General features: G+C 40.5%; 1 protein-coding gene and 1 non-coding gene across 7 annotated transcripts in view; both read right to left on the bottom strand.

The window, feature by feature from the left end:
* Positions 1 to 5,093: 5,093 nt before the first annotated feature.
* Positions 5,094 to 5,165, bottom strand: TRNAT-CGU (transfer RNA threonine (anticodon CGU)). Its single transcript has one exon. It is a non-coding gene; the product is annotated as a tRNA-Thr (tRNA).
* Positions 5,166 to 9,320: 4,155 nt separating this feature from the next.
* MRTFB (myocardin related transcription factor B) overlaps positions 9,321 to 21,280 on the bottom strand; it is a 66,382-nt gene continuing 54,422 nt past the window's right edge. For 5 of the 6 annotated variants that reach the window (XM_074553041.1, XM_074553042.1, XM_005487660.4 and 2 more), the window contains 5 exons: positions 20,721 to 20,876; positions 18,264 to 18,422; positions 17,834 to 17,971; positions 16,405 to 16,465; positions 9,321 to 14,740 (listed from right to left, as the gene is read on the bottom strand). In XM_074553041.1, coding sequence (XP_074409142.1) covers positions 14,202 to 14,740; positions 16,405 to 16,465; positions 17,834 to 17,971; positions 18,264 to 18,422; positions 20,721 to 20,876 — 1,053 coding nt within the window. In that variant the 3' untranslated portion in view covers positions 9,321 to 14,201. The remainder of the gene's footprint in view (positions 14,741 to 16,404; positions 16,466 to 17,833; positions 17,972 to 18,263; positions 18,423 to 20,720; positions 20,877 to 21,280) is intronic. The other variant, XM_074553043.1, reaches the window with a different exon arrangement.

Genomic DNA, 21,280 nt, shown 5'->3' with positions numbered 1-21,280 from the left:
CCTGAGGGTTTTTTTCCTTCATTAAGATCTTCTTCCTTGAAAAAAGGAAAAAAAAAAAAAAGTGCAGGGAAAAAAAAAAAAAAAACAACCAAAAAAACAAAGAGCAGCAGCCGGGAAAAAAAACTAGAGAAGATTCACTCATTGTTGCCACAAAGACACCTCTCCCCTTCCCACTCCTTCTCCATGCTCATTCCTCCAACAGTGCTACAAAGACGTGCAGTCTGCGCCGGGAGTTGTGAGCCCGAGCCGTGAGCTCCTCAACTCCGCGGGGGCCGTGCCAGGAGACCCGGGGCGCACAGTCCTCTGCGAGGAGGTGTGGTGAGTCCAAGACCGTCCGAAAATTATTTTTTTTCCTAGAAACTACCACCAAATATAGTAACAGGGAAGGGGTATTCCTAGAAATTCGGGAGACGTCAGAAAGGGAAGATTTGTGAAATTCAGCTTCACTTCCTGCAGAGGGCTCCTAGCACAGGGATAAAAAAAAGGCAATAAAGTGCTTTTCATGCTTCTCTGATCAGATAATGGTTAAAAAAAAAGAACGGTAAAACACTTAACTCACATTTCTCTGATACGATCTAATAGTTTTATATGGGAAGAATGCTAATCAGTAACCTCCTTTCCTCATTTTCTAATAATATTTATTACATGTCTATCTCCTGTATTTGTTTTCTCCACATCCTCACGTCAGACCTATGCACGCAGCAAATAAAAAGAAATGTGCATATGAGTGAAAAATGGGCCAAATGATAACCCTCCCACATATCACAGAAACATGGAGTGTTTGTGTGTTATTTTAAACAGGCTTTGCCTTTTGCATCTTTCATGCTACACTGATGTGAATAATTCATGTCCCCACTGTAGATGTGTGCAATATTGTTACTCGCATGAATCAGAATTTGTAGGTTGGCTTTTATTTAAGGGCTTTAACACCGAGTACTGCTGAGCACTGTCAGTCCCCATGGACCTAATGGTATCTTAGGCTCTTAATTAATTCAGCTCGGCAATTGACAGGATCAGGCCCTGACCGACAAACACAGACCTGCACGCTGTCAGGAGCCACATCATTCCTCGTGTGTCTCCTACATCTCTGTTTGCTTTGTGCTAGTGTCTAACACCCAATCCTGACTCATATCGTCTTTAAAAACACTGTTTCATATGTTTCATAGGAAGCAGAATTGAATGTTTGCAAAGCAGAGACAAATGAAGATGTTATTATAATCTTAATTATATAAAGATGTCAGTGCTTTTGTAATAAAGCATTATTTATCCAGGAATAGCAAAGGTTGCTATAAAAACCACAAAGCCAGCTTTTGGGAGAAGATAATAGATTTCAATGTGTGCAACTCTTGCAGGTTAATTGGATTTCCTTAATGAAATTCCCCTCAGCCACATGAAATCCTTGAGTTTGTTCTTTGAATTTCATTATGACTTGCAGAGTCTTCTCTGCCCCCAAATCAAATGCAATAAAAACACGGGAGTTGGCTTCACTTCAGTGTTTTATGAACACTCACATTTAATCAAAACTTGGTTACAGACACCTTGTCTTTCAGCAGCTTTGAAGGGGAATTAGCTGAGTTTACCTGACACTCCTGAGTGTGCTTTTACTCCTAAGTGTGTTTTAACTGTTATTGCAGTGCTCAGTAAACAATTGCGTCAAAATACAGACCCAGGTTTCACCAACATGCACCCACAGTGTTTCATTAGCAATAATGCCTGGTTAGAAGTAGATTTACTTTTAAGTAATCTCCTGGAATTCAAAACAGCTCTAGTTAATTGCAAAAAGGCCTTTTTAATCTGGCTGGCTTACTTAACGGCACACTGCTCCACTCTGCCTGTCACTCTCATTTCCTGAGTGAAAAAGTGAATGGCAGCTTCAAGCTCAGGATCTTTTAATCATTAAAAGAAATGGATGTGCTGTCCTCTGTTGGTCATACTGGTTGTCACAAGTAAAATTGAATTTAAAAGGCAGGCAAGAGGCTGTTAGAGCGACAAAAAAAAAGAAGAATATGAAACTAAATTAAATTTTCTTCACCTTCTGCATTCACCAATAACACTGCACAGTGTAAGGGGTTTTTTATTTTAATTATGCAATGATAGAAACTGGATTATGGAGAGGACCCATTTCACATGACTGTAGTACAAATTCTGCCCTGGCATTCCCTGGTCCCCTGCTGCTGGGTCACCCTCTGTTCCCCGGTGTGTGGGTGCCACAGTGAGCTGCAGGTGCCCTTGGGAGCCAAGGCTGCAGGGGGTGCGGTGCTGGCAAGCACGTGGCCACAGAGATTTGGAGTTTAAATTTCATATCCCCTGGTCTGGTCTGGGGACAGGGCCGTGTGTGCCGGTCTGCACTCAGTGTGTGAGCCGTGTGCTGGTCAGTGCTCAGTGTGTGACCTGTGTGCCCCTCAGTGCTCAGTGTGTGACCCGTGTGCTGGTCAGTGCTCAGTGTGTGACCTGTGTGCTGGTCAGTGCTCAGTGTTTGACCCGTGTGCCCCTCAGTGCTGTGTGTGACCCGGGTGCCCCTCAGTGCTGTGTGTGAGCCATGTGCTGGTCAGTGCTCAGTGTGTGACCCGTGTGCCCCTCAGTGCTGTGTGTGATCCGTGTGCTGGTCAGTGCTCAGTGTGTGACCTGTGTGCTGGTCAGTGCTCAGTGTGTGACCCATGTGCTGGTCAGTGCTGAGTGTGTGACCCGTGTGCTGTGGTGCCTCAGTGCTCAGTGTGTGACCTGTGTGCTGGTCAGTGCTGAGTGTGATCCGTGTGCCCCTCAGTGCTGTGTGTGACCCATGTGCTGTGGTGCCTCAGTGCTGAGTGTGTGACCCATGTGCTGTGGTGCCCTGGCAGCCGGGCAGCCCCTGTGGGCATGGTGGCGATGGCAGCCCGGCCTTTGCTGAGCCGTGTGATGCAATTCCCGCTCAGCCTCTGCCTGGGAGCCCTGCTGGGTGGAAATGCCCTCTCTGAGCTCTGCTGCTAAGCCTCGCTGGCTGCTCACTTCAACAGTAACGTGTAGCATCTGGAGAGGATTGGGGGGATTGTAGCAAGGATGATTAGAGGTGTAGAAAACCTGGCCTAAAAGGAGAGATTTTTAAATTTGGGCATTGTGTTGTCTAAAAAGAAGAAAGTTGAAGGCAAATAGCGCAACACTGAAAAAAGATCTAACATCAAGTAAATGAATCCATTGTGGCAGTAGACCCGTGTGATATGTTAATTATTTCTACCTCTTAACGCTTGCTGGAGTTACTGTTTCTGGGCTGCACAAGTTTCTCCTAGGCTTTGAGTGCACAGATAGTTTTCTAATTACAAATTAATTTCAAGTAGATAACCACAAGACATGTCTTAAAATGTTACTTAGCAACATTGTTATCATGCTAATAGTTCAGCAATGTTGCTCAACAGAATGTAAACTCTGTCTGCACACTGGAAAACAGGCTGTGTTACCTGATTTCTGTGTCATCTAACACAGACTCACAGGCCTCAAACCATCGTTAAGAGGGTCAGACACAGCCACAGCTCTTGTGCATACCTGGCTTTGTCCTATATTATTTCCAAAAAACAAGCACAAATTTATGAAAGCTTTACTCATCAGTGGCAAGGTGGCTCATCTCCACCCTCCCTGAGAGGCTTATCCTTGACACTGTAGTAAACAGAAAGCAGTATTTGTCAGATATGTGTTTTGTCCTTGAGTTTGATTTTTTCATTTAGTTTTTACAACCCTCCTATGAAAGTAGTTTCAGGGACATGGATGTACCTCACTGTCCTTTGTATTCCTAAGTAAAAATATATAAGAATATTTACAAAATCCAGTGTAAATAGTTAAGGACATTTATTTCTGTTCATACAACAAATATACAGTTTATATTCCTGACAACAATGGTGCAGAATATGAGAGGAAGATTTGTCAGGCAGAGAACAAAATTGATTGTGTAGACAGAGTGATCAGTAAAATTTCAAATGGTAAGTAAATATCAAACATGAATCAATAAAGATTTCCTTCAATTAGTAATTCTTTTCTTATTTACACTGTTAGGATGCATTTATGTGCTGTCAACCCTTAACTGTGTGTTAAGGTTTGGTGCCTGGTGCCATCAGTGTCACTGAGCTGGACCTCCTGGCCACTTGTGGTGCTGCTGGATCAGCTGTGTCCAAAGCACTCAGTGTTTGTTTCACTGGAGGAGGGGAGCACTGCTGGGCTCCTGTGAGCATAACCACTGCACCCTTTCCTTATCCATTTTCAGTGTCACAGGGAGGTTTTTCCTATTAGAAAATAGGAAATGTAAAGTACAGACTAATCAGATTGCAAAGAATCCTTCTAAGTGGTTAGTGATAGAGATGAAGAAACCTCATGGTTTATCAATCAGAAGAAAAAAACAAATTAATAAATACTTAATTTCATGGTGGTAGGGTGGGGTGAACAAATGAAAGGGAACTGGGGGATTACAGGATGATCTTGATAGCTGCAGCCTCTGGAGAAGACTCTCTTCAAACAAGAATTTGAAGGAGCTGGAGGATCTCTTCAAACAAGATCCTGCAGAGGCTCCACTTGTTTCTCCCAGGAATGACTGCGTGATAAGGTAGGCACGAGCACTTGCCTCAATAGTGTTGTGTGGAAAAAGCGTTCCACTAGACCTCAGCACTCGTCTTGGCCTTTCGCATTTCAAACTATTTTTTGTTTCTTCAGGCTGAGCTGAGGGTCTCTTGAAAGCAGGATTAGAATCCAAGGAAAAACGAAGGAAAACTGTTCTGCTCCTGCGGATGTGAGTAGGGCGGTCATGCGGCCGCTGAGGGATGGGCAGGAATGACCGATGTAGAGGCAGACCTGGCACGACATCCACCAGAACAGACCAAAACCCTTTGCTGGGGCTGGAGGAGGCGCTGTCGCCGGTGCGAGAGCCGTGACTGGGTACCGGCGCTCGGGGACAGCGGGGACCCGCCGGGGGGCGTGGCGCTCCTGCTGCCAGGGGCGCTCCGGCGGCCGCGGCTCCGCGGAACTGCCGTGCCCGGTGCCGGGCGGGTCGCGGTCGCTCCCTGGAGGGTCCCGGGGCCGGGGCTCCACCTTCCCCTAAAAAGGAGGGGAAAGCTCCCGCCTGCGCGGACCCGCCAAGGCACGGACGGGGTTCGAACCCGTGATCTTCGGTTTACGAGACCGACGCCTTACCACTTGGCCACCGCGCCTGCGTTAAGGACTTCTCCTGACGCCTTTTTATCGCTGGCGCCACTCCCGCATGCCCGCCCACGGCCCGCCCTCGCGCGCGCCTGGGCTGCCACCTGCCGGGGGCGCGCGGCCCTGAGGCGCTGAGGGCGCGGCGGCGGCTGAGGGGGCGGAACGGGAAGGAGGGACCGACCCGGGCTGCTCCCGCACCCGATCTCGTTCTGGCCCTCGCTTTCCCTTCGTCTCCCTCTGGCTCTCGCTCTTGGAGCTGCCCGGAGCCTCCCTCCGCCCGTTCTGAGGCGTTCTGAGGGCAGCGCCCTCTGCAGCGTCCGCCCCGGGGCTGTGAGGGCGGGGTACCGGGAGGCGGCACTCGAGGCCTCACATAGGCCGGCACGGCTTAGAGAGGGGGAAAAAAGCGGGATTAAAGTTTTCCTCTTCCAAGAAGAGAAGCAGAAATGCAAAACATTGGGATAACTAAATGGTAAATACTGAATTAAACACACTTGCTGCCTGGTAGCTGTTCCCTCAAAAAACTCAGTGTTGTGAATTGCAGAAAAGATACTAGATATTTTCTAGACAGGATCTCCTAGATTTTTACAAGTGTGGCGTGAAAACGAAGGTTTTAGTTTTCATTTAATGTGTTGTGGAGGTCTGTTTAAATTCTCCATGAAACTGTTGCTTGATATCCCAAGTTTTATATTCCTTTCAGTGTGGTTTTGGTTTCCTTGTGGAAGAAGCGTGTGAACATATTGCAGAGGTGCCATTGTAAAGGTTTAGATCAGAGCACTGATTTGGTAGTGCTGTAATGCAGGTGCCTTACAAGGCTGATATAGGACCAAAATAACTTCACTTGGAAGAGACGTTCAAAGGTCCTCTAGTTGAACCACCTGCAGTGAGGAGGGGAATGTTTATGTATCTATCCTTTTGGGATGTTCTTTGAACTGTCATCATGGAAAGTCATGCTTGATGCCTTGAATGCTTGAAAATATTTTAGTTCTTTAAAACTTATGATTTGTTAGGTTGTCTGTGATAACTCTAGGCCTGCCTGTATTTAAACAGAGTGATTTGAATGAGCTTGCCCTGCAGTGAAGAGTGTTTAATTTAAATTACCTTACTGGATAGTCAGCCCTTGTAAAGCTGCCCTGAAAGTGACCTGGTTTTCCAGTCCCTATGGGCATAACTGATGGCCTGGCAGTCTGAATGCTTGCTGAAATTTTTCTGCTAGTCTTGTTCATCACATGCCCTCATCTGGACTATGGAAAGCTAGGAAATGAGAACGGCACTGTTGTATTCTGCTTTTGTCTTAGTGTAGTCACTGCAGCATTTCAAAGTGTGATGGTGTGTAGGAGTGGAAGCTGCCTCCCTCAACTCTCACACCTGTGAGTTTATGAACAGGTGACCTCAGAGAGCCACTTATCTCCCCTGGCTGAAGGAGTTACTCTTAGCATTACCAAGCTGGCAAAAGAAAGGGTTGTTTTAACCATTCATGTTTGACTGATGATATACCATTTCTGGCCTACTTGCTTATTACAAAATATGCTCTTTTATGTGCCACACTTGCCAGTTGTAACTTGTCATTACAGTTCCTGTGCAGCTCACATCTGTGTTTATTAATGGTTTTTGATCCTTATGAACTGAGAGGTAATTTTGTGGTGAGTGGAAGGAATATTTGAATTGTTGGTGGAATTCATGTGGGTTTTATGTCTTCAAATACACTACATTGTAATAAATGTATTTGCTTGGCATTGAGAACAGTATTTAATGGTAAATCAACTTCTATTGATCAAGTTCTTCCATAACTGTATGGGGAGATGGAAACTTCAATTTGAATTCATATAGATCTTCTAACTAGATTAAGAGGAAATGCTTATTAAAGTTTAAAAAATTTGTCTACTCTCTGGGCCTAACTTCCTTAGTGTGCCTCGAGAAACTGTTTCTATCTAAACAAAGTGTTGTTTAATGGTGAGCTGATTTGTCACAATAGTTTTTATAATTAAAAGGGTTAACTTGATTTAAAAAAAACCTGTAATTGCCCTTTCAGTGTCCGGATACTTTTGTTTGGAAGTGTCTTTCATGCTGGCCCTTACCCTTGGTAGAGCTGGGTGTTAAAGCCTTTCCCCCATGCTGAATCCTCCTTGTGCATTAAGGGCTGTTCTCCTCTGACACAAGCTTCTTTTAAACACAACGTGGCTTTTCAAAAGGGAAGTGTTAGAGGACTCTCTTGCTGATTTGGTGTCTGTTTCCATGTGCAAAACAAGGCCTTTCAACACATTCCCTGACTCTTCTGAGATACACACAGGGGAACAATCCTATTTATGTAGATGTGGTGCAATTGAGTTTCATAAAGACTTGCTATGGGATGCTGAGGAGCTGTTGCAGCTACTTGAGCTTTGTCTTAGCTGTATGAAGAATGTTTCTGTTCACTGTTCTACTTTCTAATCCACAGCACTTGTCTTGGAAGGGGCTCAAGAATGATGCAGTAGATGGCAGAATGGCCCTGCAGTCCTTTTTCTGCACAGAAGACTGGAGACTCACAGGTAATATTTTTACAAGAAGTGAAGTATTTATCTTAGAGTTTCTCATTTCATTTATGGGTGAACACTTGAAGAAAAAACCCCAGGCCCTGGCTGTTGGCTCTCAGCAGCTCTAATTTGTTACTTTGATTTTGCATTAAGAATGTCTTGGTAAAGTTGCACTATACTTTGAGGTGTGGGGAAATCCATGTGACTTCTTTGCCATCCAAGAAACATCTCCTACTTGAGACACTCCAAATACTCTAAGGAATATGTTCCTCTAGCAACATCTGTACAATAAACAAGAAGCCAATGGGCAGGAGTAAATGGCATTGAATGTGCAACAGAGTCAAGACAAATGTGCTGATGGCCATCTGTTGAGCATGTTTGAATAAACTGAGTTTTAACTGAAAATCAAGGTTTAGCCTGTGGAAGAAGTTCACTCAGCATAATCTCAAGTTTTATCAAGCCTTGCTTTGTGTTTACATCAAACAGCAATATGAACACAACTTGTGAAAGAAGGTTATGTGTTTATATTTTGTCACTGTAAAACAATCAAGCCCCCAGACTGTCAGCTGGCACCAAACAAGTGCTTTATCTCTGTTATACTCCAGCTGTAATTTCTTTAATGCACAAATACATGGTCAAAAAGTGCTGCACTTGTTTTGCAGTATTTGTGTTTAGTGTGTGATATCAAAGGTAAGTTTGTGGCCCATACAGCCCACAAGCTTTTACAATGCTTAAAGTTCACAGAGAAAAGGTATTATATGAAATTTACAGTGTTTATTAGTAGGTTTTAATTTTTTTCAGTTTTACTCACTTAATTACTCCTTACTACTTTATGGAGTTTTTAATATTTGGCCAAATATCAAAATTTCTGATGTTATCAGTGTAGAACAGACTTTAATGAGGAAAAGGTGGGTGATTAGTACAGGACTGCCTTCACAAGAGGAAGTGTAACACTAAATATTTAAATGAAACAGCTTCATCTTTAAAAGAAGCTTGTGCAAACAGCTCATAGCTCATACTCCTGAAAAAATGCATTCAGGTGTTCCAGAAGCTGAGCAGAATGCAAATCAAAAATACAAAATCTCACAACCCAACACATCTTGAAAATCTTGGAAGAATTTGGGAAAATCATGTATTAAAGTGCATTCCAAGAGGTTTGTAGTGAGAGGACAAGGGGAAAGGGATTCAAACTGCAGGAGAGGAGGTTTGGGTTGGGTATGAGCAGGAAGTTCTTTGCTGTGAGGGTGCTGAGACACCGAGTGGGTCACCCAGAGCAGCTGGGGCTGCCCCTGCATCCCTGGCAGTGCCCAGGGCCAGGCTGGGCAGGGCTGGGAGGTGTCCCAGGGCAGGGAATGAGATGAACTTTAAGGACCATTGCAACCCAGGCCATTCTAGGAGTAAATGATGCTATATTAAAAGTTGCTGAAAAAAAATGGAAATCCAAACCTAAACTTCAAGGGTTCAGGAAGTCTCTGTTCTTACAGATTTTGGCTCTAATTTAAAGACAAACCATAATTCTGTTGGAGTTTGTTGAAGTGCAGATTCGTTCTTACTCCTTTTTTTTGAGAAAGGAACTTAGAACATAGGCCAAATGTATCAGACCCATAAAATTCAGAATGATATTTTCATTTTAAGTAATAACCATGGACAAATGAACACAGTTTTCCTTTTTTATTTTGAGACACTTAGCAAAAATGCTGAAATATCAAACATTTCCTCAGTAGCTACAATATTGCCACTATGTACAAAATATTTGATAAATGTAGTACACATATAAAAATACAGTATGCATTACATATATACAGTACAATGTGCAAAACATATGGCATTCAAACATATGGAATTGATTTTAGGGGTGCAAACAGCAAATACAAAGGCATCATGGTTCTAGAAAGGCAATACATAAACTGACGCCCTGATTGCCATAATTTGCATTTAGTAAAGTAGTGCTTAAATGAAGAGGGCCCCAGACACAGGTGTTTATCTTCTTCTTTTCACAAAATGAGATGCTAAGACATAATTATGACTATGAAAGTAAGAAGAGAAACACCTACTCGGGTTAGCGTTATTTCTACTGCAAGCAGTACTGTGAAGAGAATCCTATCAGGAAAAAAAGCCTGTGCTATCAGTTACTACAAATTCCTCAAACAACAAAAACAAATCTGTACTGTTAAACATCAAAAACAGCTTTGAAAATATCTACATCCTTAATTTAAAAAAGTACGGATAACACTTCTGGGGACTTAATTTCCTATGTTTTAAAATACAAAGTGCCTCCTTTGGCAATATAAATGGCAATGCTTTGGTTCCTATTTAAATTTTTATATTATTATAATTTATTTTAGGCTGTCTTTTGAATATCTGAGCTGTATAATTTTATAAAAATAGTGTGATTATATAGTTATTAACCATTCCCTGCTTTCTTTTTGAGAATTTGCTCTCATAGCTAGAATGGCTTTTTTTTTGGCTAGATTTCTACAAATACATTTATGAACTTTTAACTTAAAAACACTTTCTATTCAGTATTGGACACTACAGAATGATGTAGGTGTCTCTTTTTTGCACTTTATTCCTAGCAAACCGGTATAAAAGGAATATTTGAGATTATTTCAGGTTTTAATGGATGCTCTTTATTGGCCATGTATGTACTATGTGTAACTCAGTTCCACAGATCTCACATAAAACACCTCCTGGGGTCTGGTCCAGAAGTCACTGAAAGGTGACTTCTTGGACCACAATACAAAGAGTTTCAACACAACATTTATTAGAGATAAGTGGAAGATTTTTTTCCAGTTTTAATAGAGTTTGCTTAAAGTTTACAATACACTTAAGATGCCATCCAAATAATAACTGTTTACATTGGTGACCTTTCCTGTGTTTTGATTACATAATGCCCTTCCAGTTCAATGTATCCTGTAATTGCAGTTTCTCTGCCTTGAAAATAGTTCAGCAGTTTGTACTTGTGTTCTGATGACAGTGCCTACACTTTTGAGGCACCTGAATGCTTGAGATTATGTAACAGAAAAAGTTTAATATTGACACTTCTCTTTGGATCACCATCATCTCTGAACATGACTCTTGTTGGTGAATTTAGAGATACCTGGGAAATAAATGTCAGTATTAAGTAGTGTTCATTTCTAAAAGCTATGGCCTTAGCTTTCTAAAGTTCTGATTCTGCAGGTCTGCAAGCCCACATTGCTGGATTACACTTTAAATTTCTGTAGAGAACAACTGCCAAAAATTAATTTTATTGTCAGAGAGAGTATGACAATGCTTTTTTAACTATTTCTAAGTTTAAACAAAATTTTGCCTGTAAACTTCCTTGCTGTAACTGATGCTGAAGGGCACTACAAGTGCACAGCAAATTCCATTTCTCTACTGAACACAGGATGTGACTCCTCCTGAGTAACACCAGCCTAGGGAAGTGTTGTCTGAGCTCTCTCTGTCTAGATGTGTAAACAACCAACTTTTGATTTTCATACTGATTAAAAGGTATTCTTAATTACTTGGAAGAACCCACTAACACCACATTTGATAGGATGCATTCTGTTAGTATACTGCAGCCATTAAATGGCAAATTGAGTGCCAGTGCATTCCTTTGCAACTGTTCTCTTAATGAGAAAGATTCAGTTCTGTGCAGTCAAACTGCACAGGCACGATTAAATTTCTAAGATGTATCTGTGCTACAAAAATTTTCATGTAAAACATGCACACACAAAAGTCTAAGCAAAACCTATTTCTGCCATAAACAGGCATATACAACTATGGCAAACATATCACATTTCAGAACAAAGTCTAAAGCAAACCATTTTATATAAGGTTTAATACACAATTCTGAAATGTACAGAAAAGTAATCACACATTCCCTACACTAGAATATTTGTACTTCAGAAACTAAAATGATCCCTTAATTTTTATTTTTTTTTCAAATAGACGTTCAGAGCAGAAAGCTATACCGTACTGATAACAAGACATCCCAACTGTTTGGGTTTATTTCTGCACAAAGATTCCTATGGATTAATTAACATTCTACACTGCCAATAAGGGTAATTTTGTAGCAAGATGACTTTGCCAGTTTCAAGCTGTATTTACATGCACATCAAAAACAACAGTACAGTTGCTCTAGGTTAATTTGTCCTCTAAAAATTAATTTACTTGCCTCTCATTTAATCAGGAGGCAGGGTCAAAAAGGGATAACTCTAACCACACATATATTGTATGATGTCTGGTGTATCACACAAAATAAACTGACAGTACTGCAGAACACTAAATTTCATTCAGAGTTGTTCCTATCAGACCAAGAGTCCTTAATTCTTATTCTCGTAACAGCTGAGGGCACTTCGTATCTCAGAGTGTCAGCTCCCAAGATTGGATGATGAACAGGAATGCAAAAAGTTGAATGTGAAGTGTTCACTGTTATTCAAAAGTCCTATACCGTCAAAGCTTAAGGCAGACAGTCCCCATGTAATATTGTACTCAAGTATTGTAGGCACAGCAAGAAGGAATAAGGAATTCTGTCTTTCAACTGTGTGTAGTGAAAATCTCCAAAGATTGTTTCTTGTATTACTTTCATATTACAGTAATTCTTGGCCAGTAAAACCAGTGAAGGTACATAATGATTTAAAGTGCTGTAATTGATATGATGCAAACATATGGTATCAGTTCAAACCCTGAATCAGTGATGGAATCCATCATTTTATCTGAAGCCAGTGGAACTCTGTCATATCAGTGAACCAGACTGCGTTATATCTGGAGATGCAAATTTTCACTTAATTCCGTAACATTTTCTGACAAAACTATTTGTTTGATGTTAACATGATTGTGTTGTGTTTTAATTTTTGAAAAATGTGGTGAAGGTTGCTAAGTGGCTAACAGCTACTTACTGTTTTCAGTATTTCTTTGATACATAGCATTATTCTAAGAAGTAGGCAAAAGCTTTGGGACATTTTTTCATTCAATCCTACAAAACTTTATTTTTGAAACTTGTTGGTGAGGAAATAACCATGCAATGAGATCAGTTTTCAGACTAGAAAACATGCACTATTTCTGCATTTCAGGAAACAGGGAGTGTTTCCTTTTATCTTAATTTAGGAATTCCCTAATAGGAAATTCCAATTTTGTGTTTGATTATAAGCCTCCATCATCTATGGCAACATTTAACAGCTATTACCTGAGAGACAACCATAGAATGTAAAGTATATTAGTTCTACTTGATTTTTTTGTTTTTCTTACTCCTTTCAAAATAGACTCTGAAAACAACAACTATGGGCTTTAAAACAACAAAAAAATATTCATGTGCTGTGCTGTGAGGTAAGAGCTTAATTTTTGCTATTCTCTGTTTCAGATATGCAGTGTGCCTTCTTATCACAAACAGTACATTCTGATCCTGGTGTTTAGGATTTGCACTGAGCAGCTTCTCTGTTGCTTTCCCTGGTGTTATGTAGTGGCAGACAAAGCTGTTCAACAGACAAAGTGTTCACTGAGAAATTATGGTTGTCCTGTCAGCACTGTCCCCTGCAACTTGATCTCATCCTACAAACATCTTTTATTGAGGGCATTGGGACTATTCTTGCATAGATGCTTGCAGGATTGTAGTACACAACACTATTAATTAAAACCTTTCTACTTCCTCAAACTTTTCTAGTATGCTGAGATACTGGATTCAATGATCTAACAAATATCCTCAAACACAAAGCAAAATAGGATATTTACTTCCATTATAATAATCTCTTGTTTGAAGACCACTGTGTTCCCCTCTGTTCACAAAAATAAGCTATATAAAGTTAAAAGAGTATACAAATAACTGTCTGATATACACATTAAAACCTAGCTATTAAATCCAGAGCATTGCTATAGAAAATTCAGTGTTCTCAATATTACCTGGCATTAGCTGCAGTGGATTTCTTGCAGTTACATTTAATATCCCTTTGGATGCAGGTAAATTCCTCCCTCATGATTAAAGAATGGGGGAAGTGTTTTAAAATCCACAAAAGCAAAATATAAAAACAATTTGAACAAATTAAGAGACTAGAGATATGAAATTTCACTGAACCAGCCAGTGCTTCTATTTGCCTTTGCCCTCACAATCAGTTCTGAACCTGGCTCAGGCTTTCCACAGGAACAATGAAGTGCAGTGATACCTCCCCTCCCCCAGCCATTTGCTCACTGGGTCAATACAGAGAACTGACATCTCACTCTCAGTTTAGTCAGGTTGTGTTGCTCATTTAAGCATTACAAAGTCAGAGATGTAACTTCTCTCTCAAATATTTGTGATACCTTGGGGTACTTTTAATCACGAAGTACAATCATCCTTTCTTGACTTGTGAAATACAGCTTCCAGAGGGCCCTGATCTGCATTACTGATAGATGCATAAAGTGATTCACTGTTGTAAACTTGAAAATCAATAAGGAATTAGCTTCAAGCATTTGTTCTTCCCAACATTACTGTCTTAGTTTATGTTAACTGCAATCAGAATGGTTTAATAATGGACCTCTGCTGTAGAGAGACTTGCAGGTTGTGTTCTCATTGGCTGTAGCTTAATCCCAGTGCAACTGTAGATCTTGTGGATCTAGAAAGTCAGTGGAAAACACGCTCGGGGCAGCAGAACTGAGAGGGGTGAGTCCAGATGAGGAGCTGGGCATTGGAATGTCCAGCCATTCCATATTGTCCAAATTTGTATCGGGAAGGTCAAGAGACAGACAAGAATTATTAGCAGTAAACTGTGGGTCAGATGTTTCCATGGGTGAATGAGAGTGATCTAAAATGCTGGAGTGATTAAGCAGATCATTCTGGAGGTCTTCAATTAAAGAAAATGACTCTCTGTCCTCATTACTGCTTGTCAGTTGAGGAATTTCATTACCTGATGGTAAAGTTCCATCCAAGAGGGCTTCAAGTTGGTTTTCCAGACTGATGGACAAGCTGGTTGTTGGTTCTAAGGACACAGGAGGAGGGGCCATTTGGATCTGCGGAGGTGGACGGGATATCACTGTGTTCACTGGCATTGTAGTGATGTTGGCTGTGACTGGTCTCATTTTAGATATGGGAGATGGTTCTTCTTTTATTGGAAGGGAAATCTCTGCAATAAAAAAAGCCCACTATTGAATTCAAACAGATAATGACATAATATCCTCCCACAGAGAAATTCCAGCCCATTTTGGGATGCATCCATAGTGAGTTAAGTGCAGTAACAGTCACTGTGCTGCTCCACTCACATTCACATGTATCAGACTCTGGCATGGCCTCCATAACCACAGAGTATTTTAAACAAGTCCCAAAGTTCTGCTTTCAGTGACAGCTCAGCAAATTAGCATGAGTATTGATGAAAAAAGGAATGTATCTCTAGATGTTACCTTAACCTCCTTCATGTTTATAGTTCTTCTCATTAACTGGAATAATTATGGAACTAACACATTTCCTTGTACAGAACCAATTTTCAGTTTCATCCCTGTTTAGTACTGTCCACATTGGTTAATTAAGAGCCCATGAGATGAAATGATGTGATTAAGAAGCATTTATTCTCAATTCTAGAATCTAAAACTACACTTCTGTCAAGAAGTTCCATATAAGACAGTGGCAGTAACAGTAAGGGGAAATAAAGCCTAAATTCCAATTTATTCTTAGGCATGAATGAAGCCCAAAAACAAGACAGAGAAATATGCAAATAAATCCTCTAGCACAAGTGATGTTCCTAGTAGAAAAAATATACCTGACAATATATTTTGTGCTGGTTTTCCAAGCAAAAACCCACAGCCTTCTCACTCTCCTGAAGTACATTAGTAAATGAAACATTTTTCAGTGCAGAGCTTACTTACATTAATTGCAACAGCCCTGAATGCTTTACTTTGTTTTTTTCATAAAGATGATCATTAATTTAGCTTGAGTTGTTGAATACTCAAGTTACTTATCTCAGTCTACTCATATTTTCTGCAGGTGACCTTGCAATTTGCATTGAAAAAGAAAAAAAATACTCTGATATTTAGAATATGGCTGAAGTGTTCCAGTAGCCCAGAACCAGTCCCTCTGCCCTGGCATTGCCTCCTGTCAGGATCCTTCCATGACAGCAGTTACAATCCATTCCCTAATGGAATCACTGGGCACCACAACATCTCCCACTTCTGTAATGGCTTCTTGGGCTCCTAAGCCTGATTATGGCTGGAAGCCTCTTCCTTTTACTGCTGAGCTCCTCTGTTTATTACTTTAGTTTTATCAGTGCCTTGCTGATAGCTCCCTTATTTTAACTGACATCAAGCTGTTATTCATTAATGTCTCCATGTAGTTCATGCACACTTTTCCCAGTAATGTATCTTTGATGTTTATAGTTGATAACACATGGTTATAGTTAATGAAATTTTACTATCAACATGCTTGAACTCTTACCTTACTCTATTCTTTGTATAATTTCAATAAACATGTTATGGACTTGCTCAACCTTTCTGATTTTGATAAAGTATGTCTGTGCTAACCTAAGGTGTTATTTTAATCATTTGAATGCTGTAGAGATTATTGTACAGGTCTGCCTGAGCTAATTTGCAACTATGAAGTTCCACAGCAGGTTGACTGTATGTGTTTTGGTAAATGTTTTTTTTAATAAGGAACCAAGCAAACTTTCAAAAATTTAGTTTCATTCAGGCTCGCTAGATTCTAACTCCTGTTCCTAAAAGAATTCTCATTTGATGATAGCAGTGAGTTTTTACTATCAGGTTTTAAATCTTTCCATCACACAGCTGTCAATGAGCTTACCTCCACTCTTGATGAGAATATCGAAAAGATCATCCATCTGCTGACTGTGTGCACTGGAAATCTGTAGTGCAGGAGAACAGGGTTATTCTCTTTCATGTGGGATTTTTTCCTATGCTTATTTTTCCTAGTTTTTATCAACAGTATGTAAGTACTAACCTATAATAAAGACTAAAAACCTTAATAGGAAATTGTCTAGCTAGAAAACAGATACTTTGGAGAGACATTTGCAATCTCTGTAGTTGGTTTCAGTACAAAGCAATAGGGAAAAAGCATGGCAAAGACTTCATGAAGGCAACCTAGGAGAGAGGTGCAGGAAGCCAGGGATCAGGAGAGTTACCAACCCCATTTTGTACAGGATAGCAACAACTGCAGCACTTTGGGCTTGCAAACCCTGCTCTGCTGTCTCTCAGAGACAGCCTGTAAATGTCCATCATGTAAGATGCATTTTATTAGGTGTCTTTGGGGTTTCTTCCCAATTTGTAGATTTATATTATTTTATTTTTTAAGGGAGAGGGGGTAAGTTTTCAGGAACTGCTCATCTTTGTTGTAAACAGCCATCCCCTAAATAACTGAACCTTAAGCAAAAGGTAAGAAAACCCCCACAAACCCACTCATTCAAAAAGTCTAGAAAAAGTGGAGACCTCCATGAAGGTCTGAAGAAGTGTTTTAAACCATTGCTTGTACTCCAGGGATGGAAGTGATTTGTCATCAGGAGATCCCGTGGGGAGTCCCTGCCTGACTGGTAGGGACAGAGTGACCTAAGACAACCTGTGTGCCCTCCCTGTGGGCATGTCCCACATGTGCCAAGGACACAGGAAAGGGCATTGGGCACCCACTGCTGTGCCTCACATCTGCCACCACAAAATCCCAACCAACACAAGGGGCTACAAGGTTTTATCTTTTGGAATTCTTTTTTGCATTCTGAAACGCACAACATTAGGAATACTCATTATTACTCATACTGGCAGAGCACTACACAGGATTATTCACCAAGATCACTCAATACAGACTCTTTTCCAGCAAGCACCTATGCTCGTGTTTGCCTGTGTGTATAAACACATTCACACACATTCTCCTCACGTTTACTCACTTTGGAAAATACAAACATATTTCCTCTCAAGTGTGAGGTTTGGGTATCCCACATTCTCAGAACAAGTCATCTGAAGGCCAGTTACTGTTAGTACCAGCAGCATTATCCCAACTAGATGTATCACACACTGGGAACTGTAAGACTTATTTACATATATGCTGCTTTAATAATAGAATAACGAAACAGGAGTCCTGTAGTTAAACACAGTTATGAAACTAGTGACAGGGTATGTTAGAAAATCTTGACACCAAACAAAAAAAATCAAAACCTAAACCAAGCAATGGTTTTGGTAATTACAGAGAAAAGCTTTGTTTTTAAGAGCCTGAAGAAGGCAAGTACCTCACGCTGGGACGGCTGAATGCTGCGGGTCTGTTTGATGGCCTCTTCGTAACGAGGAGGATCTTTTGTCTTGGACACTGTGTTGTTGAACAGGGGCTGCTGAACTATGTAAGGCTGGGCTTGAGATGGAGACCCAGGCTGCATGAAATAACAAAATAATGACTAAATAATGTGATTTAGTGAACTGAGGATGTATCAAGCTCTACAGATTATTCTATTTTATCACATCAGTTCCCTTATTAATGTAATCAGAGGATAAAATAAAATAAGTTTATTTCTCCCTCTAACACATATGCACATATGAGCATTATTTTAATCTACAAAACATTCTTCCTTGAGTGAACTGCCATATGTATAACAGTCACATATTGTATAAGAATAATAATAATGTAAACATGAACTTTATGGAAGATTGTTAGGATATCCTTACCTTGTTGGGAGCAGCAGGTCCATTCTGCACAGAAGGAACCTGATTACCACCAGGGTGAATGTTAGAGTTTGATGTTTTATTAATAAAAGATTGTGAAGGTGTTGAAACTGGTGCAGTCTGATAGGAAAATACTGCATTTGATGTGGCAGGTGGAAAAACCTGAAAAGGATTAACAGATCAGTCTCAGATTGTGGGTTTTTTATTTTTAAAGAAAGGTAACATTGGATATATTACATTAATGAAATAGAAGACCTTTGTTTTTAAAATACTTGCTTGCTTAAATTCCCTATTAAGTGAATGTTATTTATACGGATTTTTCCTTTAAGTGGAATAATTTTTAATTTCAGAACAGTTAGTTTCTGAAAGAAACTCTGTGCTCTGACATACTTTCTTTCATCACTCATTACTAAAACTATTTTCCTGCAATTTTCCAGGAAGCATGAGGAAAGTGTGTGGAACAGTTCAATAGCATATCCATGATTTCCCCATCTAGTGGACAGTCAATAACATGAGCTTATTTCTGGCCTGACACAGACTGTACACAATTTGCCCTCTCCTGCCAGTTTTAAGGCAGAATGGTTTGTCTGTCATATAATTCTAATTTTTTTTGGAAAGTAACTACAGGCATCTATGAGAATTGAGGGAGAGGCAAAAGATAAAACTGATGAACTGGGTATCAACTCTAAGTTTGGTTACTGGTATATGAAAGTTTTTATTTCTTCAACTGGTAGTCCACATACTCATTGCAAATGATTCCCAGCAGAATCCTGTTTCTCATACTTCTGAGTTGCAGGGAGATTAAGAGAAGCTATGAATGTGTCAGCATGTAAGGCTGCTGTAAATTCAGCATCACTCCCAAATTCCTTTATAACAAAGGTGACAAATCTTAGGTCATGGATGTAGATCTAATGCTGAATGCATGAGGGGTGTCCTGGTCTGTTGTACCCCATCAATATTTTCATTTTGATGTTAAAACCAATGCAACAGCAGGCTGCAAACTCTGCTGGGAACTGTGGTTTTCATGACAACTGATCTGAATAGCGGGGAGGACTGGAGGGTACAGATCTTGATTATGTCCTACAGACATTTCAGGGAGCTCGGAGGCAGCAATGGCAGCAAGCTGCCAGTCTCTGGTACAGGTACATGCCTCAGGATGACTGGAAAATTTCTCTAGAGGACCTGTTACATTAACATGCTAAGATTAGCCCCTCACCAAAGCCCAGAGAAGTTGCATTAAATCTGCTTTTTGGATGTATGTCAGTTTTGACTCTTGGAGGATAACCTCAATGTCCTCAGTGTCCATGAAATTACATAGACTGAACAAGCAGTGTGAAGAGTACTGATGCTCTTTCAGCTGTGTCCCCCTTTATTACCCAGCTCTCTAGAGAATGGCAGTGCACAATTGTACATCCTCTCAGTTAAGTTCTTATCTGCAACAAGAGCCCAAGCACAGGCAGATAAGGTTACTCAGGGACAATCCCCAAATCACAGCAGAACATGGGGTTCATGATGCACTTTTGTAAACTGAAATAAGAACTTTGAAGGCTGAGATGTAACAGTTACATAATATACTGTAAAAATGACCCTCTTCATCTTGGAATTTGAGTTGTTTCTGAATTATCTGTCCCTAGGGGCAGGCTGAAAAACCTTGCTGTCCACCGATAAGGATGCAATAAAGGTCCAAAACTAATGTCCACATTCCTAATAACAGGGGTCAGTCTAGAAGAGGCTCAGAGGAGGAGAAAGCCTTTTTTTTGTGATGACTGGTGCTGATGGGTTGGTATCAGTTCCCATATGAACATGACTGCAGTGGCAGTCACAAGTGTACATCCAGTGCTGAGAACATGTGTTGGAATGGGACATTACAGAGCTGATTGGGTGGTAGAAGGAAGAGAAGGATCTCTCTGAACCATCCCCTGCATTCCTTAGGAAGAGTATGGCAGGGGACTCACTGGAATTACCATCCACAGTATCTGAGTCCAGCGCTTTCTTCATAAGGAGGGATGAAATCAACAAGGAAAGTCAGAACACCAGAATTAACTTCTATAAAAGAATAAATCTTTGAAGTCCTAAGTAAAAGCTTTCTCTTAAGAACTGTCTATGAAAATCTCACATTTAGAGCCAGTGGCAAATAAGAGAAGCTGACTGGAATATACCTGGCACGCACCACTTGTGCCAAGCGTGAGGAAGGATGCAGTAGGAGTCATGGCCTAAGTGTACCATTAAGATAAAAAGTCTTTAGACTATGTATATATCTGCAACTGAAAAATAAAGTCCTGCACAGACTAAAAATTTGGGAAAAGAAGGAGTTACAAGCCCATTGTATCACACAGAAAAATATGGTACAGATGTTAGGTGACTTGATCATTTGTATATAACACAAAAAAGATTCTCAAAGCACTGCCTAGAACTAGATCATACAACTATTTATCTTCATGTTTATTGCTATCCACAAACCTTTCTGATTTGTTGGCTCTGACCAAGTGCGTGCTGCGTGATGGTATTTTGTTTTGGTTGTGGAGCATGCATCTGAGGTGCTGTCTGCACCAGGCCAGAGGAAGAAATAGGAGCAGGTATTTGTGATGGGGTCTGTATTCCAGCTTGTGATTGAGCCTAAAGGATGAAGACAAAATATTTGAATTATTTGTATCTTACACTAAATTACATAATCTATTGCACACCTTATGCAGAATAGCAGTAACATGTATTCTGGGAGGGATGAGTGGGAACTGTACAGGAAACCAAACTGTTACTGTGTTTGGTACTGGGGAGTTCCCAGCTAAAGGTGATGTTTATTTTGCCAACAGAGTTTAAGACAAAGACAAACTGGAGAGAGCCCAGCGGAAATGCTAAAAATAACAGGGCACAGAGAAAGCAGATATCAGTAAGAAAGGACTGTAAGAACTGGCTTGAGTAATTAGAAGACAAAACTGATAATGCAAGAAAAAGGTTGCTTTTAAGACCATGGTAATTTTTCATGGCCAGTGAAAGGCAAGAAGTATGTCCAACTCATTAAA

Source organism: Zonotrichia albicollis, chromosome 16, assembly GCF_047830755.1.
Source record: "Zonotrichia albicollis isolate bZonAlb1 chromosome 16, bZonAlb1.hap1, whole genome shotgun sequence".
Taxonomy (NCBI): Eukaryota; Metazoa; Chordata; class Aves; order Passeriformes; family Passerellidae; genus Zonotrichia; species Zonotrichia albicollis.
Note: the sequence above shows the minus strand (reverse complement) of the source record. Positions and strands in the feature narration are given on the sequence as shown.